The sequence below is a fragment of the Sitodiplosis mosellana genome, unplaced genomic scaffold (genome assembly GCF_009176505.1).
Source record: "Sitodiplosis mosellana isolate CC-2019 unplaced genomic scaffold, AAFC_SMos_1.0 Smas_scaffold_6167, whole genome shotgun sequence".
Lineage (NCBI taxonomy): Eukaryota > Metazoa > Arthropoda > Insecta > Diptera > Cecidomyiidae > Sitodiplosis > Sitodiplosis mosellana.
The window spans coordinates 1310514-1336289 of record NW_022601408.1 but is presented as its reverse complement, the minus strand read 5'-3'; the positions used below and the strand labels follow the sequence as shown (position 1 = coordinate 1336289).

The 25776-nt window shown below is 35.9% G+C and overlaps 6 protein-coding genes across 10 annotated transcripts; 3 read left to right on the top strand and 3 right to left on the bottom strand.

The window, feature by feature from the left end:
• Window positions 1-3611: 3611 nt before the first annotated feature.
• On the top strand, window positions 3612-7580 carry LOC129575772 (probable chitinase 2). Of its 3 annotated transcripts, XM_055459808.1 has the most exons (8): window positions 4886-4890; window positions 5009-5050; window positions 5426-5508; window positions 5718-5882; window positions 5999-6084; window positions 6184-6344; window positions 6414-6626; window positions 6721-7580. In XM_055459808.1, exons 3-8 carry the CDS (start codon window positions 5448-5450, stop codon window positions 7457-7459), a joined length of 1425 nt encoding a protein of 474 aa, XP_055315783.1. In that variant the 5' UTR covers window positions 4886-4890; window positions 5009-5050; window positions 5426-5447; the 3' UTR covers window positions 7460-7580. The 3 variants fall into 3 exon arrangements, with proteins under 3 accessions (XP_055315782.1, XP_055315781.1, XP_055315783.1); XM_055459807.1 differs by lacking the exons at window positions 4886-4890; window positions 5009-5050 and adding an exon at window positions 3612-3797; XM_055459806.1 differs by lacking the exons at window positions 4886-4890; window positions 5009-5050 and adding an exon at window positions 3833-3977.
• A 138-nt stretch (window positions 7581-7718) lies between these two features.
• Window positions 7719-11005, bottom strand: LOC129575770 (DDB1- and CUL4-associated factor 8). Its single transcript, XM_055459804.1, has 9 exons — window positions 10549-11005; window positions 10283-10475; window positions 9966-10209; window positions 9709-9899; window positions 8867-9605; window positions 8601-8749; window positions 8328-8521; window positions 8161-8207; window positions 7719-7977 (listed from the first exon to the last, which is right to left on the bottom strand). Exons 2-9 carry the CDS (start codon window positions 10423-10425, stop codon window positions 7753-7755), a joined length of 1932 nt encoding a protein of 643 aa, XP_055315779.1. The 5' UTR covers window positions 10426-10475; window positions 10549-11005; the 3' UTR covers window positions 7719-7752.
• Window positions 11006-11016: 11 nt separating this feature from the next.
• Window positions 11017-12632, top strand: LOC129575774 (thioredoxin-like protein 1). The gene is made up of 5 exons (XM_055459809.1): window positions 11017-11290; window positions 11369-11525; window positions 11612-11722; window positions 11831-12114; window positions 12191-12632. The coding sequence occupies exons 1-5, from the start codon at window positions 11196-11198 to the stop codon at window positions 12399-12401; spliced, it is 858 nt and encodes a 285-aa protein (XP_055315784.1). The 5' UTR covers window positions 11017-11195; the 3' UTR covers window positions 12402-12632.
• A 7-nt stretch (window positions 12633-12639) lies between these two features.
• LOC129575771 (bifunctional coenzyme A synthase) lies at window positions 12640-15304 on the bottom strand. Its single transcript, XM_055459805.1, has 5 exons — window positions 14039-15304; window positions 13795-13943; window positions 13063-13704; window positions 12845-12991; window positions 12640-12765 (listed from the first exon to the last, which is right to left on the bottom strand). The coding sequence occupies exons 1-5, from the start codon at window positions 14643-14645 to the stop codon at window positions 12706-12708; spliced, it is 1605 nt and encodes a 534-aa protein (XP_055315780.1). The 5' UTR covers window positions 14646-15304; the 3' UTR covers window positions 12640-12705.
• Window positions 15305-15334: 30 nt separating this feature from the next.
• LOC129575776 (coatomer subunit zeta-1) lies at window positions 15335-16886 on the top strand. Its single transcript, XM_055459814.1, has 4 exons — window positions 15335-15521; window positions 15633-16012; window positions 16155-16245; window positions 16693-16886. Exons 1-4 carry the CDS (start codon window positions 15504-15506, stop codon window positions 16738-16740), a joined length of 537 nt encoding a protein of 178 aa, XP_055315789.1. The 5' UTR covers window positions 15335-15503; the 3' UTR covers window positions 16741-16886.
• Window positions 16887-17049: 163 nt separating this feature from the next.
• LOC129575775 (charged multivesicular body protein 1b) lies at window positions 17050-18443 on the bottom strand. 3 transcript variants are annotated; one of them, XM_055459810.1, is made up of 5 exons: window positions 18246-18400; window positions 18091-18134; window positions 17771-18015; window positions 17474-17694; window positions 17050-17391 (listed from the first exon to the last, which is right to left on the bottom strand). In XM_055459810.1, exons 2-5 carry the CDS (start codon window positions 18104-18106, stop codon window positions 17271-17273), a joined length of 603 nt encoding a protein of 200 aa, XP_055315785.1. In that variant the 5' UTR covers window positions 18107-18134; window positions 18246-18400; the 3' UTR covers window positions 17050-17270. The 3 variants fall into 3 exon arrangements, with proteins under 3 accessions (XP_055315785.1, XP_055315786.1, XP_055315787.1); XM_055459811.1 differs by having other exon boundaries at window positions 18091-18137; window positions 18246-18399; XM_055459812.1 differs by having other exon boundaries at window positions 18091-18443.
• Between the last annotated feature and the right edge of the window lie 7333 nt (window positions 18444-25776).

The window sequence follows — 25776 nt, the reverse complement described above, 5'->3', positions numbered from 1 at the left end:
TTTTTATATCTACCAAAACTATCGGCGATTTTACTTCAATATTTGTATAATATAACATTTTGATTTTCGTTTTCATTCTTATTCTTTGCTATTATAATTAATTTTGTGTTATATTTAAATTCAATTTTCATCAATTAAGAACAATCTCATTAGCAAGAGATTTGATAAATATTAAAGACAGAAATTGTTGATGTCAAATATTGTTTGAACGAAACTTAACGATACAACAGAATGTTGACATTGTGTTGATGCGTCTTGAATCGCATCGTGGCGTCATTATGTGCACGCGTATTCGCTTCTATGCGTAATATTCGTGACTATGTGCAAAATTCGACACACTTCACTGTGGCACACAATCTATGCGCGTTTATCCGTACAAATCACATATATGAAAAAGAGTAAAAAGCCCCTAGGCGCTGTTAGTGCCTGCATCTGTGGCAAATTACATTTTCTTAGAAGTTACAGCTGGGAATCTCGATATTGAAGTGTTATACCACCAAAACCAGCAGCCTTCTAAGTGGCTTAGACCATAGTACGATGACCTTAGAGAGATTATTTCCAAATTTGGTTTAAATCTGTCATCAAATTAATTTACACGTTTTTACATTTTGTCAAAATACCATGTTAATCCGCCTGTGAAAGCAAGTATCGTTAGTTTCCAAATATAGCGAAATTTGAAAGCAAATTGACAAAATGGGCGAGTTTTTCAATCGATCGCATTGATTGACGTTTGATGGAAAGAAAACTGAAGCAGAACAACATTTTTGAAAACAGCTAGAAATTGCTGAGAAGTACAAAAATGTTTTTTTTTAAATATTTCAATTCCATTCCATTGTCAATAAATTCATTTGAATATTCTAGATAATTTTCAACTTCAAAGCAATCTCGTTTTTGTTTCGATTGTAGTGTCAAAGTGTAAATTTTTTTATCGATGGCAATAATATTATTAAAAAAACGAATAGTATACTGCTAGCACCACCCATGAAAAAATAAATTTCACAGAAGATATTCAATTAAAAGATTGGTATATATATATTTTTAAAACTATTTTTCTTCTGGCCTAAATGAATTAGTATCACTAGTAACACAAACTGCTAAAATCCAGTTCCAAATCGCTATATACAACTTCTATGTAACAAAAATTTTCGTTGCTAATCGGTTGCAATGTTGATATGCTACTGGAAAAGCGCACTTGGGCGGAGCCCAAAATGCCCATATGATGTGGATCTTTGGAGTAGCATTAGTTGTTCCCCGGAACATAATTGCCACATGATTAGTTCCATGCCACTGAAATGTCACACATTTGCCACTAAATATGTTCCGAGCAACAAAATTTGCGTAGCAATTCAGTTCCAAAAGAAATTTTTCATATTAAAATTTGTTGCAAATCTTGTAGCAATTCAAAAACTTAAAACTTCAAATAAATAATAAAAATGGAATGAACAAATGAAATTCTTTTCGTTTGGAAATAAATATATGAACTTTGAAATCAATTTTCGGTCGATTTTTAAACCGAATTTTAGATGTGCTTCCAAATTTACATCCTCGTCTAATACCATTGATTTTACATGTAAAATAACAACAAGAAACGACAAAAGTGACCTCTCGTAGCGGTACAGTTGAAACTAACGAAATAAACACAATTGAACATGTCATTTTCATGTTCAGTGTTGGTTCTGTTGTTTGCCGTATAGCCGGAGAGAGATGTCTAGAGCTTAGTGGCGTTGAATGACATTCAACACCCATGCAAATTCATGGGAAAAGTTATGATTCTACCCTTCGAAATTTTCACGCGCCGCTTGAATTTCTTAAAATAACCAAAGTTATTTTTTTTCAAGAAAATTTTAAAAATTGAAATTAGTGATTATAACATAAATTTTTTTTTACCAGAAAGCTCCAAAAATGCATTATTATTCCATTACATATGGATTTTATGCATATTCATTATTATGTTTTAATTCATTATTTTGCACAGAAAATATTAACATTTTCTTTGTCTCTGAAAACACGTGGTAAATGATTGTAAAATATTGAGACTCTCCATCTCCAGGTTCCAAGAATACCAGTATTTGTGGCAAATCATTATTTGGCACATGTATGCCCTTAGTTGTAGCAAACAAGTTGAGAACACGTAATTTTAACTAATTTGTGGCAAATATTTGTTCCAAATAGCATGTTGCCACAAGGATAGTAACTTCTCTTTGAATTTTGTTGTATACAAGTGACTAACACTCCTTTGGAACAACAAATTTGTGTTCCATAAAAATTATTGCTACTCAAATGCAACTTTTGCTTTACTGGTGTCATTTAAGTTGCTGACATCGATTTGTAACAATAGATTTGTTCCAATAATGTTTCAATAATGTTCCACCAATGTTGCAAATATTGCATATTGATGTAAAATTCCTAGAAAAATATTAATTACAACCTTTTTGCATTAAATATGTTGCTTCAGAAATATATTTTTCTAAATGTTCCATTATGTTTGTATTCGTTTTTGAATAATTAATAAAAACTATAATTTTCAACACATAAAAAAATTATTACAATTATGTTTTTTTGCACACATACATTTGGAAAATGTTCTTTTTGGAACTTATTTTCACATATTTGTCACTTATTTGCTACTAATAGGAAACGCCCAATGAAACCTGGGCTGGAATTCTAAGTCATTCCACCAAAATCATTCGGAATTATTTTTTTCGTACATAAGACCATATTGGAGTGAAAGAGAGAGATTCCACTATTTTTCAGCGTTCCACCGGAATTATTTCTCACACATTCCACTCTTCCTTGAGTTATCGGAATAATTCCGGTGGAATGCTGAAAAATAGTGGAATCTCTCTCTTTCACTCCAATATGGTCTTATGTACGAAAAAAATATTTCCGAACGATTTTGGTGGAATGACTTAGAATTCCACCCCTGATCCAAAAAATTGCATATGTTACTTTTATGTGACTTATTTGCCACAGAATAATCTTCGGAACTATATTGCTACATCATTGCCACTCATGTGGGACTAACCCATCATGGAACCTAAATGCCACTGAAATGTCTCACATTTGCCACTAATCTTGTTCCGGGCCACGGTTATGCTACGCCTATGGAACAAATTTTTGTGGCAAACCGAAATTGGTGTTACTAGTGTATCCAAAATAAATGATAAAAGGTAAATTTATTAATACTCCGTCACTTGTTTTTTTTTATCTTTTCATTTAAATTCTGTTGCCGCGTTCCACATATCTGAGAGTGCGACAAACAAATTCCCTCAGAATATGTTAGTTTCAAAGTGCAACATGAATTTTTTTTTTATATTGAGTTTACAACAACAACTCCATATGAAAAAAACTTTATGATGCACTTTAAAACTAAACTATTCTGAGGGAATTTTGTTTGTCGCAATGGTTCATATATAGTATGACTTTATGTTCGGCAAGCGAAGACAAAAAGAGATATTGGTAAAAGTAATTCAAGTCTTTCATGCTGTGGCTGTGTTGTATTTTATTTATACGTGTGTTGTTCAAGAGTGTTGGTAATATTGTTGCTGTTGGCTGCCGATTTTATTTTTTCTTCATATGTATGTCGGTGAATATTGGTGTTTTATGTGCTGTTTCAACACAGTCTCTGCGCGGCGTTGATCGAGTGCTAAGCATTCGGTTTTCTGTGTTCGTGAGTGCTGAACAGCAGCAGCAGTGATCGTTTCGACATTTCACTTCATGTGAACGATCGAATTTCTTCATTTGTTTGTGTTTCTATTTCGTTGTTCGCTGCTATTTCCTCTCTTTCTCTATTTCATGTAAGTTTTTTTTTTTGTGTGCCATTAAAAGTGCTGCTAACCGAAGAGTGAAAGAGTTGTCTATTGTATGTTGTGTATGTTTGTACTGAAATAAACGAACTTTTAATTAAATCGAATAAATTTCCTCGAATAGTTTGTTAGGTTGACTATTGTCTTTTAAATGCTGTGCATGGACAAGTGGTATGGTGAAAATATTATTATCAACATCTGATGTGTGGGAAAATTAAATTGACTTTTCATCAAAATTATATGGCATCAGAGTTTGCTTGTCTCGTCTGAAAACTGGTTTATTTGCAACAAAAACTAACAATCCCAACAACAACAACAAGTAAAAAGAGATATGTTTTTGTGCACTAATTTTGCTTTGACTAATTAATACGTGAAGCGTGAGTGGCAAACTATATGACGGAAGTGTGAGTGTTGAAATGAAAGCCGAAACAAAAGGCGAAACGATGAATGATTCGAAATGTGACTTATTTCTCGAATCAATATAATTCATTTCTAATATTTTATTTCGGTTGACGTCAATTTTTGCCGTCGATCTGCTTCGCTCGTTCTCTTTCTATTCACCTCTCACATTGTTGTGCGATTCCCAAGTTTTCCTCTTAAGTTACCTTCATTGAAAGTTTTTGTGTAAAATGTTCAATCGATTGCCAAAGTTAAATGATGCCCCTTTGTTTTGTCCGACTCCATTAAAACGATGGTTTTGCGCAATGTGCACTGATACGAACAATAATACCTTGTGTATGTCTTATGTCCGAATGGCGTATACGATTTAACGAATAATTGTACAATTAATCTCATTTAGTTCGGCCAATTGTATGCAATGTTATGTATGTATGTGTGTGAGTATGAAAAAGTTTTTTGTACTTGGGTAGTGCTCATTCAAAAGAGAGAGAGAGAGAGAGAGAGAGAGAGAGAGAGAGAGAGAGAGAGAGAGAGAGAGAGAGAGAGAGAGAGAGAGAGAGTAGGAAAAAAGTGCGTGGAGTGGGAAGCCGTTCAAAATTTGCACATTTTCTGACGTATCGCATAAACATTCTCAGTAATCATATACTTGATTGTTCTTTCTTGAATGTGAGACTGTGATTCAGGGGTTTGATTCATAGCCGTTATTTTTTTTTCTCTCCAGAAATCCATTTGTTCATTCTTGTTTTGCCATTCTTTTTTCGTTATTAGTTCTTGTTTTTATGAAACTGGAAACTTCCTTCCAGATCGACGACTGTGACTCATACGAGTATCGATTGCAGTATCAGGTTTTAATGATATATATATTTTTGAATATAGGGTGAAATGTTGTCATTCATTCCTTTAAAAGAACACGTAAAGCCATTCAAGCGCTTTAGAATTTTTCTTTCTATCCTTAAAGAATACCGCAAACGTGTTACAATTTGGCAGTTAATTTAATTGAGAAACCAGAACAAATCTCATTGCATTAAAACAATCGATCTTAAGAAGTCGTTGTAGAGCCAATCATTTGTATGATTGAAACCATTGTTAAATCAAAAGATTTGAAAAGACAAAGACACAACATCCATTGATGAATAAAAAAAGATATCAACGAATAATCGACACTCATTCAGGAAAGAAAGATATTAATATTGCACACAAATTCGTTGTTATCATTTCAGGCATCGGTCTCCCTTTGGCACAATGCATATCGCAAGCATATTGGTTATTTGTAGTGTATTTATGCTAGCAGCCGCCAAAACCGGTATGTATAATGGTCTATCTATGATACCCAATTTGCATTATTGATTAATTCAATTTTGAAGGTTATTTTTAATCTTGCGTAAATTTCATACTTCACTTCAAACTCGATTTTCTAGTTGTTTTGTTGTTCTTTTTAATTTTTCCATTGAATCCATTAACGGCCGTTTTTTTCTGCTTTGTTTGTTTTCCGTCGTCGAAATTGATTAACAGGTCCCTCACATGGTAAATTGGTTGTATGTTATGTGTCAACGTGGGCCGTTTATCGGACTGGTAAAGGATCATATAGTCTTGAAAATATTGATCCCAATCTCTGCACACATCTAATCTATTCCTTCGCTGGCTTAGATGTTGCTAACGATGCAATTAAATCGTTAGGTACGTATACTACGCTGACATTTCTTTCTCATAAGGCATTATACCACATTTTCCACATCGCTACCCAAACACTGGTCATTATTTGCTTTTTATTAATTTGGAAATTTTCCCTTCAGATCCTTGGCAAGACTTGAAGGACAACTACGGAAAAGGAGGGTATGAACGACTCACACAGCTGCGTCAAACGTTTCCCCATTTGAAAGTAATTAATCGTTTCGTTGACATTTCCGAGACAGATGAAAATAATTGAAATGGGCAAATGAAATTGATGACTGACTTACACGATTGTTTACATCCTTAGGTATCATTGGCGGTAGGTGGGTGGAACGAAGGTTCGGACAATTATTCACGACTCGTTGCGAATGCAGAGCGTCGTAAACGTTTTGTTAAAAGTGCCACCGATTTTGTATTACGCTATCGATTCGATGGTCTCGATTTAGATTGGGAATATCCAACACAACGGTTAGCTCACATTGAATTGTCTTGATTTTCTTCATTGCTCTATTCATTGAATTTTCTTTCTTCATTCAGAGGAGGTCAACCGTTCGATAGAGATAATTTTGTGTTGCTGGTGAAAGAGTTGAAAGAAAGTTTTCGACCACACAATCTGTTGCTGTCGTCCGCATTCGGTGCATCGCAGAAAATCATCGATGAGTCGTATGATATTCCAGCATTGTCAAAGTATCTAGATTACTTGCACATTATGTGCTACGATTATGGCGGTGCGTGGGATAAACATATTAGGTACGTATACCATGCTGATGTTTCTTTCTCATAAAGCATTATAACCACATTTTTTGCACTCCCTAATGATATATATTTGTTTATAACATATTAGCGCAAATGCTCCACTCCACGGTCAAGGCATTTTAAATGTTGAACACACAATTGACTACCTCATCAAATTGGGTGCAACGCCAACGAAAATTGTTATGGGTTTACCGTTCTATGGTCGAACGTTTATCACAAAATTGAATGGTACTTTCGGTGATGCATCGAACGATGATGGATTCCCAGGGCCATACACAAAACAAAACGGTTTCATGGGCTACAATGAAATCTGTGTTTTGCTATCGGATCGAACATCCGGATGGACCAGATCTTATAATACGGAGCTTAGTCAAGCCGTTGCCACACACAAAGCCGAAGAAACGGGTGAAACTCGGGTCGCAGTTTATGATAGTAGCCGCTCTATCGCACACAAAGTTAAGTTTGCAATGTCACGCAATTTGGCCGGTTCAATGGTGTGGTCAATCGATACTGATGATTTCCATGGTGACTGTGATATTGACACGGATACATTTGATGATTTTAAACCTATGCCCGGTGTCAATTTGAACTTCCCATCGCGACATAATGCAAATTATCCTCTGTTGCGGACAATAAATGAGGCTACGGTTGTGGCACTCGATGAAATTGCCCAAGAAGCCACACTACCCGAAAAAGACAAAGAGAATGAAATCGATGACAAACTGGAAGATGACAAGGGCATCGCTATCACTGCTACACAGAACACTTGTTTTATGGCCGTTGCCATGCTTTGCTTGTACTATTTACAAATTGCAAATGAATTTTGAGTGATCTTCTAATTTTAGATACCAATTTTAAGAAATGTTTATATTTTAAACGATTTTAAGTCAATTTTTTCTGGGCCCAATAAAAAACATCACATCTTTTTTTAGAAACATTTTATGTATATATCGAATGTTTATTTTCATTTTAATTAAATATTTCGTTCGCATTTACACATCGAATACATATATATATATATATAAAAAAGATTTCGATGCTTGAAGAAAAAAAGGGTTAAATATAATGCAGCCACGAACAAAAAGTTTGGTCTTAAACATTGCATATGTCATAGGTTATTTTATTGAACTTCGCATGGTCCCCGATCTGGCCGATAAAATGTGCGTAGCTCATCGTCTTCATCATCGGAATCGGATGTGTCATCATCACTGCTTGATCGATCTGGTCGATGAAATTCGCCATTTACCAAACGTGCAATACTTCGCATATAAGTGCGCACAAAATTCTCCGAATTGTGATTGAGATTTTCTTTGATACATTTTTTCAATCTATCTTGCGACGGCCGCTGAAAGAACGAAACGACATGCATTAGAACTATTTCTTATTTTCTAATTCAAACGGCATCGAACATGATTATTAAATCTTAGTCTCGGATAATTATTTGAAATTGAATAGTTTTCATCAAGATAGAGCTGTAGATATAGATGCATTATGGTTCTTTTTGTAGTTCAATGAGCATTCAACTTACGCCGTCTGGATTCATTGGACTCCATATTTTCACGTCATGATCTAACCCTGTAATAGCATGAAAATAGCATTAGTTAAAAACGCATCTCAATAATGATATATCGTAACACATTGTAATCAGGTGCAATCAGAAACGAAAAAGCGATTGAATTTATTCTCTTCTCTTACCAGATGTGGCGATGATGGGAAAATGCGGGTGACCCTCAAGACAATTTACAACACCACTCTCATCACCCGGTAACCATTGAACGATTGCCTCGCTATTTTTATCCCACATGAAGAAATTACCGCAATCGCTACCGCTCATTATGAATTCGGAGCACGGTCCATAGAAATTGACACCTTTTATGGTTTGACGATTTCTAAATTAAAGAAAAACAAAAACGTTGCATTTCCAATCTCTCTTCGTCCCTTATAATGGATGAGAAAGAAGAATCTTACTTGTGACCGTAATAGGTGTGTTTGTATTCTCCTGGTGTGCTAACTGAAGTATCAAATAAATAGATATTTTCATCTCCGTACGATGCAAGAATCTCGGTACCGTTGTAGTTATATAATGCACAAGTGATATTGAGATAACTTGCATTTTTCTATTAATAAACCAATAATACAAACCAATTAACATGCAATCAAGTTACGGAAACCCTTTCATTTCTCTTTTCCTTTCTGTATATAAAATGGTGCCATCGAGGAAGTACCACAGTTACCTTTTGTTGGAGAATATTTTCCGGGCAAAACATTTTGGAGCATTCTTTAACGTTGCGTTTGTCATAGACACGAACGAATTTATCGCGGCCACAAACACAGAATTCTGGATCAAATGGATGTACAGCAACGCTGTACAGTGGAATTTCATCTTTTGATGTACGCAGTTGCACCAGTTTTTCGCTGGGTTTGTTGTCCCTTAAATCGCTTCGCATGACGCAACCATCTTCACCGGCCGTCAATACCTCGCTTGGGTTTGAATCGGGTATAGCAATTTTATGCACGGGATGATTGTGACCAGTAATAACACGATCTTGTGCACTGCCGTCGGGTGCCACCTGAATTTGTCGCACTTCACCATCGCGTGCTGATGTGATTAAATGGAAATCTTTTTGATTGGTTGCGGTGCCATTATCGACGAATTTCGATTGGAAAACATTTGAACGATGGCCACTCGTTTGTACTATGATTGGTTGCTGTTTTGCCCAATTCCATACAACGACCTTCAAATCATCGGAACCGGTGACGAGTAAATTTCCCGCTTTATTAAAATTAAGGCAATTAACGCAACCGTTATGCTTTTCCAGCTTATGCAACAGCATCATACGTTCAACACTATAGATGGAACTGCTGATGCGTTGCGTCAGTCCGTTGGCAAGTGCATCGTAAATTCGGCGATCTCCCTTCAAAAGCATACCAGATTGACGATAAATCAAATTCCGCACCAGGTTTAAGTCACATCTGAATTTAAAAAAAAAAGAAGACAAAACCAATCTTATTAGCATCCACGAAATAGAAAAATAAATGGTTGCATAAAGAATCATGTTGAAGGAAAGGAATTTACTTTGGTCTCGGTTTATTTAAAACGATTTGTGTTTTCTGTTCATTTTCCGTGGAATCGTCGGAGTCAGAAGCCGATGTATCGTCATCGTCGCTTTGTTCATCTTGATCGCTACTAGTGATGGAGCTGTCGTCATCATCCAAAAGCGACATCATGGCTTCATCGGAATTATTCAATGGCGTATCGGGCGACTCCTTCGAATTAAGTGTTTAGATTTAAATAAATTTTTCAAATTCAATTTTAAGTTCCAAACAATTTACCTGCAGATTATTTCCATTTGGATTTGGATTTGGTTCATCCGTTGGTACATCCGACACAGTAGCTTCCATCACTGGTGCACTGTTCGTTGACGACTGCGAATCAGAACGTCTACGATAGTTTCGTTTGGCAAATCGGCTAGTTGGGCTCTTACTTTTAGTCTCTTCATTCGATTCATTTCCTAATTGTTCCATCTTGTTTTCAGTTTCCGTGTCACTTGTCTTATTTGCGTTGCATTCGATTTGACTGTAGCAAATTATGAATATTCATTGAATAATTTACAGAGAAAAAAAAGAAGAATTAATCTGATATGTATTACTTTGATGTTGACGGCGCGTTCGGATCCAATTTATAGCGTTTGGGTGAAGTAGACGACGATGTTGTTGGCTGTGAATTGCCATCATCGTTCGCAGCCGCTGTTTCGCCGTTCGTATCGGAATTATTGTTTTCGCCCGCTTCCATTCTGCTACACCAAATGGATTTTTAATTTGTGCGAGCCGGGTTTTGTTTAGCTTTATCACAAATAAGCAATTAAAATGACAATCCTAATAAATGACGATTTTCGATTGTTTGTTCAATATTTACGATTGAAATAATTTTTCGATGACAATTCAAGTTGTCGGTGAAATAGTGTTTTGCGTTGACTTTTCGTAATATCTCAATGTTTTGTGTGTTTCTTTAATGCAGTAATCGTCCACACTGTGAATATAACTACTACTGCTGCTGCTACTGCTGCTTACGAAGAAAAAAACACTCGAATAACAAAACAGCTGATGACTTCGAAAACAATCTAACAATTTTCAATTGAAATGTTATCACAGCGTTTCTAGCGATTTTCGGCAATAATTTCCGTGGACCGTATGATGGTCTTTTTTTGATCGGTAAATAAAAGTATGGATTTTACTATTTTTGGAAGCGCACACACTGCTGACAACAAAGTTATTTTGTTTTGCCTGTATTTCAAAATAAACATAGGGCGACGACGGTCGACGAAGTGTGAACCGCACCTTACGATGTGACAAAACGGCGACTTGAATGATTTCTTTCTGTTCAAAACGAAATGTGGCTAACTGTCAAAGTATATGTGTGCCCAAAAAGAGCCAGTCATTGGATTGTTATATGTTGTCTATCTGAAGCAAACACTACTGTGTGCAGTTGGTTAATTTTTTATTGAAATTTTTGGATAGAAATTTTCTTACAGTCGATTTGTAAACAAGCAATAATAATTCAATATGAGCGTACGCGTCATTGATGATGAAAACCATTTCCAGCAAGAATTACAAGCAGCTGGTGTACGTTTGGTTGTGGTCGATTTTACAGCAAGCTGGTAAGTCACACAAAAAAATAAATTAATTTGAAATACGTTCTTGTTTACTAAAAAAAGAGAATGGTTATTTTTCGTTAGGTGTGGACCATGTCAGCGGATTGCACCACATTTCGAACAATTGCCGACCAAATATCCACGGGCGGTATTCTTGAAAGTTGACGTTGATAAGTGTCAAGATACAGCGGCTGCACAAGGCGTTAGCGCGATGCCTACATTCTTCTTTTACAGAAATAAGGTAAAATTTTGGGTGGAAAAATGTGAATAAATTAAGTTTGATTGAAAAAAAAAATCGAAATTTCTATGACATTTGCTTATTTTTAGACGAAAATTGATCGCTTACAAGGCGCTGACCTTGCCGGTTTGGAAGCAAAAATTCAGCAACACATCGGTAGCGCAGATGTTGATTCGGGTGAAGATTTTGGTCAAGGATTGGTACGTTATTCAATACACATTTGGAGTATTTATTGCTTTTCAACATAGTGAGTCATTTCTATTAATAACTTTCGACCTTTCCACAAAAAACTCATCTCCTCTTCGCAGATGGATCTGAATGTATTCATAATGAAAAATCAATGCGAGTGTCTGAATGAATCGGATGATCATCCCTTAGCACATGCTTTGACTAGTGGCGGTGGCTACTTGCAATCCGACTGTGACGAACAGTTAATTCTATCGATTACGTTCAATCAAGCGGTTAAAATTCATTCGATCAGATTGAAAGCACCCGAAAAACTTGGACCAAAAAATTTGAAGCTATTTATTAATCAGCCCAGAACTATTGACTTTGACCAAGCTGAATCGAGCACTGCAGTTCAGGATATTGTGTATGAATTTCTTTCACTGTTTGCTAAATCTTTCCAATTAAATTTATATGTTAAAAATCCATTTGTTTTGTTACAGTGTTGATCCAAAGGATTTGGCTGGGAATCCAGTCAATTTGCGTTATGTGAAATTCCAGAATGTCCAAAATATTCAAATTTTCATTAAGGACAATCAAAGCGGTGGCGAGGTGACGCAAATCGATACGATCAACTTCATCGGTTCACCAATAACAACCACCAAAATGGAAGATTTCAAACGTATCGCCGGCAAAAAGGGAGAGAGCCATTAATGTACTATGAAATTGAATGAAAAAAAAAAAGAATTAGCTCCAATATTTCTTTGGAATTATTTTTTATGTTTCTCTCAAAAAAAATTCGTCTTTATTTTCATCTTTTTTATGCTTCTCGTTTTGAGACATCCGATTTAAACAAAAATACAATTAGAAAACCAATAATATACTGAATGCGAATACAATTGCAACTAATTAACTGCATTAAAAACTTTTTAAAAAGATAACAAACCACCAATTTTTCTTCGCTTTAATAAAGTTTTTTTTTTTTCTTCTTTTTTCAAATTAAAATGATGCCATCTTTTTAAGACTGTGTTTTAATTTTTGCTAAATAATCTTGTAATCCCCTCCATGCTTTTTCCGCCTGCAAGTAAAAGATGAAAAAAATCTTGAGTTTTGAACGAAAATTGTCCCAGTGAAACAGAGTATGGTTTGTGGCTTACTTGTTGGCGAGAAAATTCGTAGCTCCATTGTGTCGAAAAGACGACGGTTGACTCTTGGACCATGATCTCGTTAGATGGTTGCGTCTCAATTCGTTGTATCGCTTGTTCTTCGGTCAAGTTATCGCGATTGATCAGACGTCGAATTGCCTGTTTCGAAATCAACATTCGAAATGTCCATGAAAAAGAAAAGAAACAGCTTGTAAAACCAGTTAGCTTACCCGTTCGGTAGGTACAATCAATGACCAGACTTCATGCATCTCGTGTTGCCAACCGGCCTGCAATAGCACTGCTGCTTCAATCATAACGACATCGTGACTCTTTTCCCTACGAACGTTCTCGATTCGATTTTTTACTTCTACCATCAACAATGGCCACACAATCTGATTTAATTCGTTAAGTTTTTGCTTATCCGCGAATACGATGCTGCCCAATTTCTTGCGATTGATTCGATTGTCTGCGGCATTTAGAATGTCAGTGCCAAAGTGAGCAGTGAGTTTGGTATGGCACTCCGTACCTGGTTCGTAGATTTCATGGGCCAATTTATCACAGTTGATAACTGTTGCTCCAAGTTTCTCAAAGTGCTGGGAAATTATACTCTTGCCCGATGCAATGCCACCAATCAATCCAATTATGTATGGATAGTTTGGTAAGTGTGGTTTTGGTGTTGGCTCCCTGAGACGTGTGCCAAGCAAATCCATTCGTCGATTGCTTGAACTCACTTTCTTCTCTTTGCCTTCCTCATTCGTTTCCAGTTCGATGAGGTCGATGCAGTGAATTTGCAACTCCCTTAAGTTAGCCGCTTTTCGTAATTCGTTCACCTTCTCACCGCCGCGAAATGTTTCGGCACTCACGATTATTATCTGTGTGGATGAAATTGATTCAGTATTATCAATTGACATTTTCTTCAAAAGGACGCAATGTGGTTTGGAAAAAGAGAAAAGCATCATTACATCTAAATTCGGATCAGTTTTTGTTGGCCCAAATGGATCTTCAATCGGAACCACTTCATAAGTTAGCGTATTATCAATGGCTTGTAAAAAATTGCGAACATCACGAATTCTCGTCTCAACCGGCAGAATCAGTTCACGTAGCAATTTGGCTAAAATGAAAAAAAAAATCAAACAATCACAGGTTAGAATGATGTTTAGCAATGCACAATGAATGCACAATAAATGCTCGAAATGAAATGCTCACTTTTTATCATGTCTGCATCAGTCACACCGACAACGACGCGTTTCTTCGCTCGAAGAACCGCTTCGGTGAGCAGCATTTTGTGTCCGACGTGTAAACGATCAAATGTTCCGCCCAAAACTACTGAATCCCCTTCGACAGCATCAGCATGGTTCTCATGTAATTTGGAAACATGTGCATCGGCCCCATCACTTTCTTCATCCAATTCATTGGAGAATTCAATAACATTCGTTGGCTTGTATCGGTCCATTAGTTTTGATGTTTCATCATTCGAAATGCCGTTGTCGAACAGCAACACATCGACTGGTTTAAATGGTATCGGTGTCTTTTGCCATAATAGATTATCTTTCAAATTGCCAACGATAACGATCACATCCAGTTGATCACATGTTCGTAACGATACCGAATAAATGTCAGCCACGTATTTACAATATCTCGATTCGGGTTTCAATGTGTTTACAAATTTTCGATTTTCATTACTATTTACAGTGGCTCCAGCTCCGGTGTATAATTGAATGTACAATGTATTTGAAACGTATTTTTTTACAGCGGTCAAACTATTTACAATTTTCGCTAAATTTGTAACGACCAGCAATCCCGTGCGAGCCATCTCACTATACACAATCACATCGACTGCTCTTTCTCTTCCTCTCTCGCTCTTTCAACGAAACCACCACACAACGAAATTTATCACGGATTCACAAAATGTAGGACAAATCAGGTTAGAAATGGTTGCTTTGCTGTTTCCGAATATCAGATATAATTAAATTCCATGACAAGTGAACAACAACTTTTCTCCACGTCGAATTTTGAATCAGACACTCGTATCTAAGATTCTAATTATTCAATGATGATCGTTATCTCCTTTCGACGACGTATAGACAAATCGAAAGAGCGAAAAAAAAATATCAAAACGAATCGCGCGAAAAAACTCGTCCAATTCCAAAAAGCTCTAATCAACAACTTGTTTATTTACTATTAGCACCACGGTGGAATATATCTTCGTATTTTTTTTTTCTTCTTCTTCTTCTTCTTATTAGTTATGCATTGCGATTCGATCACACCAGTGTGAACAAAATATTTATTATCTCTTTCGCTCTTTTGTCTGTCTTTATTTGATGGTCACCCCTTATTCTATATCGTTTTTTTTTCTCGCAAAACCAAATCACACAACTGCAAGCAATTGAAAAAGAGAACAGATTTGATAGATTGTAAACAGACTAAAACATGACATATGATAATTTTCTCAGTGCACATCAATGAGGTTATGTTTACGTGTAAACGAGTCATTATGTGTTGTAGTGACACTGGCTAATGATACGTGTCAAGAAGATTTTACACACATTCCGTATTGTCGTTCATTGAAATTCACTGTGTGCTGTATAAACTACTTTCTGAATTGATTGAACCAATTTGATAGGGAATTTTCTTCTAATTTAACCAAAGAACTGAATACACAGCTAATAAAATGGAAGGCGTTCTACTGGTGAGTCAAGAGAGTAGACTTGTCATTTTTTTTCCGTTTCTCATTACAATGTGTTACGATTTATGTTATTATTGAGATACGGTTTTCACAAATGCGTACATGTTATTGCAGGAGCCGACTTTGTTCACCGTCAAGGGAATGTGCATTTTGGATAATGATGGCAATCGAATTCTCGCCAAATACTATGACAAAAACATTTTGGCCACCGTCAAAGAGCAGAAAACATTTGAAAAGAATTTGTTCAACAAAACGCACCGGGCTGCATCGGAAATTATCATGTTAGATGGGCTGACGTGTGTTTACAAAAATAATGTCGATCTCTTCTTTTACGTGATGGGAAGCACACAAGAGAATGAGCTGATTTTGTTGTCAGTGCTAAACTGTCTGTACGATTCCATCAGTTTGATACTGAAGAAGAATGTGGAGAAGCGAGCAGTATTGGATAATTTAGATATCATCATGTTGGCATTTGACGAAATCTGTGATGGCGGGTGAGTTGAACAGTGAATAGAATGGCTTTGTGAACGCAAGTATTTCATTGTTTTATGTGCAAACGTGAATTATTTGTATTAAAATTGATTTCTTTTTCTGTGTTTAATTGAAACAATAATAAATTTTCATTCGCTTTCAAAGAATCATTCTGGAAGCGGATCCATCGGCGGTGGTGAAACGTGTCGATTTACGCAACGATGACATTCCAATCGGAGAGCAAACAGTGGCACAGGTAACCAATACACTCAACGGTCTATTTTGGTAGTAGATCTTTTGTTTTACAAAAAAAAACAATCGTACCCAATCGAACAAAATGCAATTATATCCCACACTCCCTATACGAACAAATTGACTCAATCTCTCATCTTTGTAAAAGATAGAAAAAATCACACACACACACACAATGTACTCTATACCAGGTTAATTCAATCTTATGCTTTTATGTTTTGCCCTGCCTTTATTTGTTTGTTAAATCGGAATTGTTTTACAAAAAATGAATTTTACCAAACAAAATCTTATTGTTCAATATATTATTAGATGATGAAAATACCTTCAACATGCCAATTTGTTTTATTTTATTATTTCATTGTTTTTTTTTTAGTGTTTTCGATTTTTGTTATGTTGTACAAATATATTTCCAGTGATTTACTAATGCATTTTTCAAACATTTTCCATGCAGGTGATCCAATCAGCAAAAGAACAACTTAAATGGTCACTTCTAAAATAATCTACTTTTACTTTAACCTTCAAAGAATCTACCCATTCATTTACTAATTCAGCCAAGAATCCAATGTAATATTATTTTAACACAGCAAAATAAAATTGTAAACGAAAAATGAAGAAGAAGAAAAAAACATTTCAAATGAAAACATCCATCAAGTCCTTTTTATTAACCGCCAATGACCTTTCGATGGTGACAGTTGGAATTTTTAATCAAGCTTCTACTCCTATTCGCTCTTTCACACGCACATACACACAATAATAAACATTCGATCTCATTCATTATGTCTATTCAGGTTGAATTGAGGAATAACAGTTTAATTTAATAATATTCATTTATTTTCCATATTCTTTACAGCCGAAACTAAGCATCATTTGAAGTAGTTTCGATAAAAATCTATTCAGGGATGTAATACTCTGTATTTTATGTCTTAACGAATATTTCTGTTCAATAAAATTTCACATTTTGAAAATTAGAAAAAAAAAATTAGAAGCAAACAGAAGAACGTATGTGGTATAGGCTTGTATGTGTTTGGTTTATTCGGTTTGACGAAGTCTGGCCAAACGTTGGGTAAGTTCATCTTGTTCTTGTGATACTTGAGTCGATTGTCCGACTGATGCTTGTGGACCGCTTGGCAACTCCATGTTCAATTCCAAACTGTAATAAAAAAAAAAGAAGGCATACATAGATAAAATTCAAGTTTCTGTTTAAATTTGATCGGTTCAGTTGAAACACTTACCCAGCTTCATCGGCAACTTGTTGTAGCAATGAATCAACATCGCCCTGGGGCACAGCTGTGGTTGTTGTTTGTGACATGGTATTTTCCATGTACGAGCTTTGAACATCCAAATCTTCGAATTGTTGCTCAAATTTATCCATCAACGATGAAATCTTTTCCAAATTCATTCCCTTCATGGCAGCGTCCATGGCGCGCACAACACCAGTCATCGATGTTGTCACCTGCAATAATAAATGTCATTCATTTTCAAAAGTGTTTTGCGATTTTAGAAACATTCGACACAGAGTCGATACTCACATTTCTTGTTGTCAACGCTGATTGGACACGGCTAGCAACAGCATCGACACGAGCACTCATTCGCAAATAATTTACTTTTTGATTTTTCTGTCGGATGGCATTTTCAGCATGAATCCGGGCTACATCTACATTTCCAGCCGCAATGGCTTTCTTCGCTTTGGCTTTTTCCAGTTTCTCTTGCTTTTCACTCTTTTTTGACTGTCGTTCCAGGTCTTTCACCGCAAATTTCAAATTGAACAAATGCTCTGCGAATAATTCGATTAGAAATTATGTCAATTAGTTGATATGCACACACCCATAACAAATTCGTAAACACTTACTTTCCATGGCTGACATTTTTCTATGTTGTAAAGTGTTGAAGTTGCTTCTTACGAGAAAAAAAAACGATGCAAAAATTTTATTTGTGAAGGACACACAATGTTGTATGCTGGAAATACGTGTATTATGTGAATGTATAAAATGAGCTGCAAAATACCCAATTATTTCGATGGACAATTCTATTCGATTACGAACTAAATTACAGCGCGTTGTGGATAAACTTAATTAAAAGGGAATCTGAGTTGTGAAATAATTCTTTGTAGTTGATCGATTCAGTTAGTTCATCGCTTAATGTATACATGAAAATGACTCATATTCCATATCTGTCAAATTCACTAAGAAAATATCAATGTACGAAATATTTGAACAAAAAAAAAACCAATTTCTCGTTTGGTGTTGTCGCATTCGAACAAAACGTTCAGCTGTCAAAAGTCATCGATTCTGCACTAGCGAATAAGACGTTTTTGGCGGCACTATTTTCAAATATTTGCATCAATGTGAACCACTTATTATTTGCAAAATAATAATGGACTCGTATAGATGAAAAACCTCTAGACGAGATTTAAATGGAGTGAAGCTCCTGTGCGTGGATTTACCACTCAAAATGACTGATATCATTTTGAGTGACGCTAGGACGCTGTATTATCACTGGGTACGAAGTTCAAAAGTGTTTTTCGCATTCACTATTGTGAAAATTTATTAACAATAAGGAGAAATATCTTGCGTCACGACTTTTGGATGGCAAAACGCTTTAAAGCTTGACTTGGAGACTAAATTCAAAAGTCGTGACGCAAGATATTTCTCCTTATTGTTAGTAAATTTTCACAATAGCGAATGCGAAAAAAACTTTTGAACTTTGTACCCAGTGATAATACAGCGTCCTAGCGTCGCTCAAAATGATATCAGTCATTTTGAGTGGTAAATCCACGCACAAGAGCTTCACTCCATTTTAACCTCGTCTAGAGGTTTTTCATCTGATATCACTAATTTTGTAAGGAATTTTTTTATTTGGAAAAATACATTTTTAGCAGAAGTATGTCTGAGTAACACATTTGCATTCTAATTTCACAAATTCTGGAGATTACACAATCCAATTTCCACTACCATTGAAAAAGTTCCATTTTCCTCTAATTTAAATAATTTCCTCTAATTTCGCACATTATAAAATGCGGTAAAATATGAATAACTTTCAAAATATCCATAAAAAGTGTGTTCAATTGTCATTTTCAGTGGAAATAGAGCAAGTTGAAAAATTCACTTAAATCCGACCTATTTTTCGACCATGAAAGAGCCTCAGATCGCATTATAAGCGGATATGATAATATATATGTATAAACATATAATAACTTTTAATCGATTGCTCGTCGAAAATTAAGCGGATATGGCCTTTTGTGAGCCTTTCCAGCCAGTCAATGCGTGCTTTCGGCAGCAATTTCATCGTAGAATGCGACTCTTCGTACAAATTCCGTTCATTGATGAATTGCCTATGTCCAGAACTTCGAAATATGAATTTTTCCGGATATATGGCATATGCCATTTTGTTGGTATGGTAGCCGGCTACAAACGCTCAGTTTTTGGTAAAAGATTGTCGGGCTGATTCTTGAGAAATCGCGTTCGGTGTGAAATCTAAGGGGGTCGATTTTTCATAAAAATCATGCCGGGGTTGAGTACGACTTTTGTAAATAATTTAGTACGATTTTTGTAAATTTGAGTACGATTTTCGCTAATTTGAGTACGATTTTCGGAAAGTTTAGTACGATATTCGGAAAGTTGAGTACGATTTTTGTATGTTTTAGGACTATTTTGGTTTTACCCACTCCATATTTGTGATGAAAAAAATGCGAATATTATTGGGAAAAAAATATTATTGAAAATGTGTCGAAGAGTGTGAGATGTGAGACGAGTGACAGAAAATCTATACAATAGACAGCATACCCACGAGCTGCACAAATACATACACACAAATACATTGTAAAATAGCCGCTAAATCATATTCGACGCGCGACACAGTGACACACAGTCAGTGGAGAAAAGCATTTCAAAAGAATACGTTGCACTTGCGCATACAGTCACTCATTCGATTTTTATTTATACTTCAATTGATTTTAAATTTATCATTTTAAAATAGAAAAAAAAAGAAAATGCTAGTTGTCGTGTATTTAGTTTCACCGAAAAAAATATCATCATTCCGCAAGAATGGATAATGTCATTGTCCCAAGAAACACTCAATAACGTTGGCAAGGCGTTGGAAGAACTAAATGTGTCGATCGAAACATTACCAACTGATTCGGTACCAAGTAGTGACGATGATGTAAAGAGTATAATGCCAAATGTTGAATTGGATGAATTAGATTCAATTGCCGTATCAAATTTCCTTGATGACGAATATGTGGATAATCAATGAGAAAAATGACTAGAATGACGTTTGGTTTGGCGCCATCTGCAAGTAGGAAGTATTTTGCCATACAAATACGTTCTATTGTTGCTGTCATTGGTTGCTGTCATTGATAGTTGGCAGTATATTTATAAAGAAGTTTCATAGTTCAGCGTGTACCGTCAAGATGTCGCTTAAATATAGCATAAACATGTGCTCCATATAAAAACATAGGCAAATTTTATCATTGGGATAATGAACGAGAGAACACGGCCGAACCATAGGCGCGACATGAAAAAAGTTGCTTGACAGCGCCGAGTACTCCCACAGTGGTGAGAAACTAAAACACACCAATGACCAATATTGATGTTCACGATCATCAAATTGTTCATACTAAAGGAGTTTCATAAAATACAAAAGAGAAACTCAGCGGATTTCTCATTTAAATCTCGCCATTTGGTCCTTCGACTGTGAGTGTTCAAGTTTTTCAATCGGCATTATTGAAAAATTGAACAAACAAAGTGAAGTTTTAGAACGAAAATATCTGCATTGCATTTTTGATTGCAAAGTGTTGGAGCACCGACGTCATTCTTCATTTACGGCACATCGCATCATCGTATGACACCGTCGAGAGAGCGTTCGATTCAACGTAAACAAAAGTTCGTAGCATAAGCAGTTTCGCCAGTCTTCTTCACCGAAAAAACATTGCAGTGTACGTCATTTGAGATTTCTCGTTTACACCGGGCCTGAAGGACTTTTTGTGCAATTTCTGCGAGCGAAAACCTCTTTCAAACATTCGGGCTAATATGAATTCAGACACAGCGGCTTCTGTGATCGTTTCTGTGCTGTTCGTAAAGCATCAGTGTAACTTGAAAAAAAAGTCTCCTTCTCTCAAAGTGTGTTTTGCATAGTGTTGGAGAAATCGCCGCCATCTTTGTTACGGTATTTCGTATACACCCGACCGAGTGCAGTCAGTGTATTTTCAACGCATAGCACCAATCGTCGCAGTAGACTTTTTTCATCGTTCCAATCAAAACAAAACAAACAAACAAACAAAAAAAACATTCGGCTCAATGTTCATAGCATAAACACAGCGGCTTCTGTGAGTTTTTTCCTTGTTCAGTACTGTTGAATGTGGCATCGTCCCGATTGCTGTGCCGGTCCATTCCAGTGACGTTTCAGCGAACAAAAAAAGAGAGCCCATTGAAACTTTTCATTGTGTTTTCGTTGCATTTTGAGAATACAGTCACAATTTCGGCATTTGAAAAAACTCTCATATTTCGACGGTAAAATAAACAACAAAGAACATTCGATTTAATGTTTATCGATCATAATCGCAGCGGCTTCTGTGAGTTTTGACAATTGAAAAGGTGCAAATTCATCGCAATTTCGTTGAATTCAGAGAACAGAGCCAGTTACAAGCATAGTCACAGTGGTTTGGTGCAGAAAGTAAATTTCACCTGCCAATTTCTGGTGTTCGGTGAAAACTCTAAAAGTCGACAGTGAATTCGTCGCCATACAAAGTGGGCATTGTATTTCGTTCCGCAATCGAAACGCAATTCGTAGTATACGGTAGTTCGCATCGAGTGTGCTGTGTCATTGGCGTTCTGTGACTTTTCAACGCACGCGAAATTGGTCGCAGTATCCATTCGACCGTCCAAGCTACACAAAAACTCAACACAAACGTTCTGTTGTATTTCGTCCGTCAATCTGAGTGGAAGTTAAATCGGTGTACAATTCAGCGTGCATTTCTGGTTTTTTCCCTTTCGTTTGAGCGCTTCAATTTCCCGTGTCTTTTCATCGACCGTTTCCCATATCGGCACATTTAACAACAATCTTTTGGAAAATTTCGTCACATAGTACCATCGTTTAAAATGGGTGACGCACAAAAAAGAGCGGATACTCTCACCAGCATCTCTCGAATGTCGGCATACTTCGAGAGCAACGAGTTTCAAACAGCCGACCTAGCTGATTTGGAAACACGTTTGGATCGTCTGGTGAAATTATTTAAAAAGTTTTGTGATGAACACGATAAATGTGTCGCTCAAACGGTGTTCAACAGAGAAACTATTGAATCATTACAAAAGGGGAACTAAATAAAACGCGTTCGTTTAAGCTGAAGGTTTTAATTTAATTGATTTCGATATGTTACTCAAATATGACAAATGCACAAAGTACTACAATTTCTGTAAACAAAGAAAACATAACATAAAACATGTACATGTGTATTACTTATTATGCATGAATTTGCTGACAACTGCATATAGCGCATGCATTGAGCTCATATTTCTCATTATTATTATTGTTCATTCCTGAACATACTCCCCGGGCACAAAAAAAAAAACGTATACTATCAAATTTACATTGCAGTTAACTGAACTTGAAATAGATGATATTTGATATAACTTTATTAACAATGGTTCAATTTTACACAAACTGGTGCAAACCGTAGGAAAGAAATAGATAATTTAAACAAAACATTCAAGAGTACAAATTTGAATGAAAAATTTTTCCTTTTTGAATGTTGATTTTTTAAAAAAATTATTATTTTTTTTTCTGTAAACTCCGCATTTCACATATATGTAGAGTACAATCCAGTGCATTGTCCTCAAGTACGTTGATGAATTTGCTGTGACGCACTTGAGACATTGAGATGAAATAGGTTGATTCTGACAGGAAATGAACCCATTCAATTGCTCAAATCGAGAAAATCATTTGGCCATACATTTGAATGTCGTTGGTGAGTGTGGAACGTCATACAAGCTGATCGTGGTGGTATTAATATCATAACTAAGCAATGGCTCATAGAAATTAAATGAAATAGGTTGATTCTGATCAGAAATTTTTTTTGCACATTTGCTCAAACTTTTTGTGTGAGAAATCCCCCTAGAATGTGTTTTTCCTAACTTCTTTATGTTGAATGATTTTGATTCAAGAAATGGCAATTTTTCTAGAGATTGATTTGTATTGGCACTGGTTAGTTTCTGTTATGTGCGTCGCTTCAATTCCAAGTGGATTAGCATCATTTTATCCATTGCTTGCCTTTTTAAAAGTTTTTTCTAACTTCTTTATGTTGAAAGCGCTGAAAGCACTGAGAACTTTTTTTTTGTTCAATATCAACCGACTAAAACGATACCTAGCGGATATGCTAGCCCTTTAGTTTTTATGATAAAATTTGCAATGGTCATTCCATTTTAAACGCATGCCGTTTGGTTTGGAAGGTAGCCCGATAACATGGCAACTCTACCTAACAACAATTTTATCCGTTTTAACATTCAGCAATATTATGGCGTATATGGATGAGGGATGACATATTGACGTACAGCAAAACGGTCGATGGTCATGCAAAATCGCTGTTTAAAGTTTTTAATTGCCTAAGGCAAAACAATCTCAAGCTCAAAGTCGAAAAAACCAAATTATTCGCGAAACAGGTCACTTACCTTGGTCACACGATAAGCGAACAGGGTATTTCGCCAAATCAGAAAAATGTCGAGTTAATTAAAAAATTTCCAGTCCCAAAAAACGTCAAAAAGACTCAGCGACTTATCGGCATGGCTTCGTATTTTCGTAAGTATATTCACCAATTCGCTGGCAGGGTAAAAGTACTACATAATTTATGTAGAAAAAATGTTGATTTCGTATGGACTACAGAATGTGAAAAGTCATTCGAAGGTTTGAAAAATGCACTATGTTCAGCACCGGTACTGGTCTTTCCGGATTACTCTCGAAAGTTCTATATCAGCACTGATGCAAGTTTCTATTCAGTTGGGAGCTATATCAGTAATGACATACCACCAAACGATAGACCGATCGAATATTTCTAAAAGACACTGACAGAATATCAACAAAATTACGCGATGACACACAAAGAGCTGTTGGCGATTGTCATGGAAATCGAACAATTCGCTCACTACATTTGGGGAAAACCATTTGTAGTTCACACCGACCATGAAGCGCTCACGTATTTGTTCAGCCAGAACAAAGTTGGCAGTCGACTTTTGCGATAGAAACTCATGCTATCGGAATATGATTTTGAAATTCTGTATCGTATGGGGTCAGCGATGCAAGCAATGCGGCAGAATACAATTTACTGCAATAATATGAGTCTAGAGGGTGAGAAAATGAAGTTTTCTATGTAAGTTGGTTCCAATGTAAAAAAGTAAAAAAAAAAAAAAACGTTTAATATGAATTCTTATGTTTTTGATGCAGCTTTTCGGATGGTCAGTAGTCCGTACATCAAGAATGGCCGTTTCAGCGTTCGCATAACAAATGACTCAATGCAGTTTTGAGATAATTTCGCCCGGAAGAGGTTGAAACCGCTATATTGAGTCTAGATAATATCACTCACTAAAACACAACTACTGGAAAGAGTTCTAGATGGAGTTAGATGTTATATTAATGTCATATTCTCTTTGTGACTGACTATGGAAACGGAATTCGGTCGATGAAAAGTAAATGTCTTGAAAAAAATGATTGATATATTTCGGATAATTTTTCTAAGATTCCACTGTATTCTGGAACTGAAATAATGGCCATTAGTTTAAAGCATTCGAAAAGATTTTGAGAAGTGCTTATCGAAGTGGTGAAGCGTGACGACTACGCGTATCACTACGTTTAGTAATTCTTTAAACATCTTCATAGCAAAATATTATTTACTTCCTTGGAATAGTTACTTTATTTAGAGTTTTTACATCATTTTCATTTTTTAAACAACATAATAAAAATCTGTTTTTAACAAAACACCAAATTTTTGCTTTGCAGTACGGCGATTTTTTTTGCTATGTTTCAAGAATTATTCTTGGTTCAAAGGTGGGTCATTCTTTGTGCAGAAAATTATTTTCAATGTCTCTAATCCCTTCCCAAAAGATATAACTCGAGTGAACTCTTTGGGCTTTCGCGGAAGCCTTCACGCGTTCATCTATGCTTTCAGTTGATCTTCATATATTTTGAATGCACGCGTTCAATTTTATTCACGCTTTTTTCTTATTTCGTTCGAATGTAGAAGAAATGAGAATTGAAACGAACGACTTGGCAAATCTAGAGGGCAATATGAATTTTGTACTGTGGACACGTTACAATAGCGCAACGCATACTCGTCGGCAGCTGACGTCAGTTAGTGCTGCTGACATCAGCTCATAACACGCTCTGCTTCTTCTAGATTCGAACGAATAAGGAAAAAAATCGAGAATAAAATTGAACGCGTGTATTTAAAATATATGGAGATCAACTCAAAGCATAGATGAACGTGTGAAGGCTTCCACGAAAGCCTAAAGCAGAGATTGCATATTTGCTGCTGAGTAGGCCTGAGCTGAGC

What these genes read in the sequence shown, in the direction of transcription:
- LOC129575772 (XM_055459806.1), top strand. Translation starts at nt 3,958, where the DNA reads ATGCTGTGCATGGACAAGTG. An exon ending in GCTAGCAGCCGCCAAAACCG is followed by an intron (nt 5,509 to 5,717) that starts GTATGTATAATG and finishes ATTGATTAACAG; the next exon opens with GTCCCTCACATGGTAAATTG. An exon ending in TGGGAATATCCAACACAACG is followed by an intron (nt 6,345 to 6,413) that starts GTTAGCTCACAT and finishes TTCTTCATTCAG; the next exon opens with AGGAGGTCAACCGTTCGATA.
- LOC129575770 (XM_055459804.1), bottom strand. Translation starts at nt 10,425, where the DNA reads ATGGAAGCGGGCGAAAACAATAATTCCGATACGAACGGCGAAACAGCG. An exon ending in AACGCGCCGTCAACATCAAA is followed by an intron (nt 10,210 to 10,282) that starts GTAATACATATC and finishes AATTTGCTACAG; the next exon opens with TCAAATCGAATGCAACGCAA. An exon ending in CAAATGGAAATAATCTGCAG is followed by an intron (nt 9,900 to 9,965) that starts GTAAATTGTTTG and finishes CTTAATTCGAAG; the next exon opens with GAGTCGCCCGATACGCCATT.
- LOC129575774 (XM_055459809.1), top strand. Translation starts at nt 11,196, where the DNA reads ATGAGCGTACGCGTCATTGATGATGAAAACCATTTCCAGCAAGAATTA. An exon ending in TCTTCTTTTACAGAAATAAG is followed by an intron (nt 11,526 to 11,611) that starts GTAAAATTTTGG and finishes GCTTATTTTTAG; the next exon opens with ACGAAAATTGATCGCTTACA. An exon ending in ACTGCAGTTCAGGATATTGT is followed by an intron (nt 12,115 to 12,190) that starts GTATGAATTTCT and finishes GTTTTGTTACAG; the next exon opens with TGTTGATCCAAAGGATTTGG.
- LOC129575771 (XM_055459805.1), bottom strand. Translation starts at nt 14,645, where the DNA reads ATGGCTCGCACGGGATTGCTGGTCGTTACAAATTTAGCGAAAATTGTA. An exon ending in TGATGCAGACATGATAAAAA is followed by an intron (nt 13,944 to 14,038) that starts GTGAGCATTTCA and finishes TTTTCATTTTAG; the next exon opens with CCAAATTGCTACGTGAACTG. An exon ending in AAACTGATCCGAATTTAGAT is followed by an intron (nt 13,705 to 13,794) that starts GTAATGATGCTT and finishes TCATCCACACAG; the next exon opens with ATAATAATCGTGAGTGCCGA.
- LOC129575776 (XM_055459814.1), top strand. An exon ending in GACGAAATCTGTGATGGCGG is followed by an intron (nt 16,013 to 16,154) that starts GTGAGTTGAACA and finishes TCGCTTTCAAAG; the next exon opens with AATCATTCTGGAAGCGGATC. An exon ending in GAGAGCAAACAGTGGCACAG is followed by an intron (nt 16,246 to 16,692) that starts GTAACCAATACA and finishes TTTTCCATGCAG; the next exon opens with GTGATCCAATCAGCAAAAGA.
- LOC129575775 (XM_055459812.1), bottom strand. An exon ending in CAGCGTTGACAACAAGAAAT is followed by an intron (nt 17,695 to 17,770) that starts GTGAGTATCGAC and finishes TTATTATTGCAG; the next exon opens with GTGACAACATCGATGACTGG. An exon ending in CAAGTTGCCGATGAAGCTGG is followed by an intron (nt 17,392 to 17,473) that starts GTAAGTGTTTCA and finishes TTTTTATTACAG; the next exon opens with TTTGGAATTGAACATGGAGT.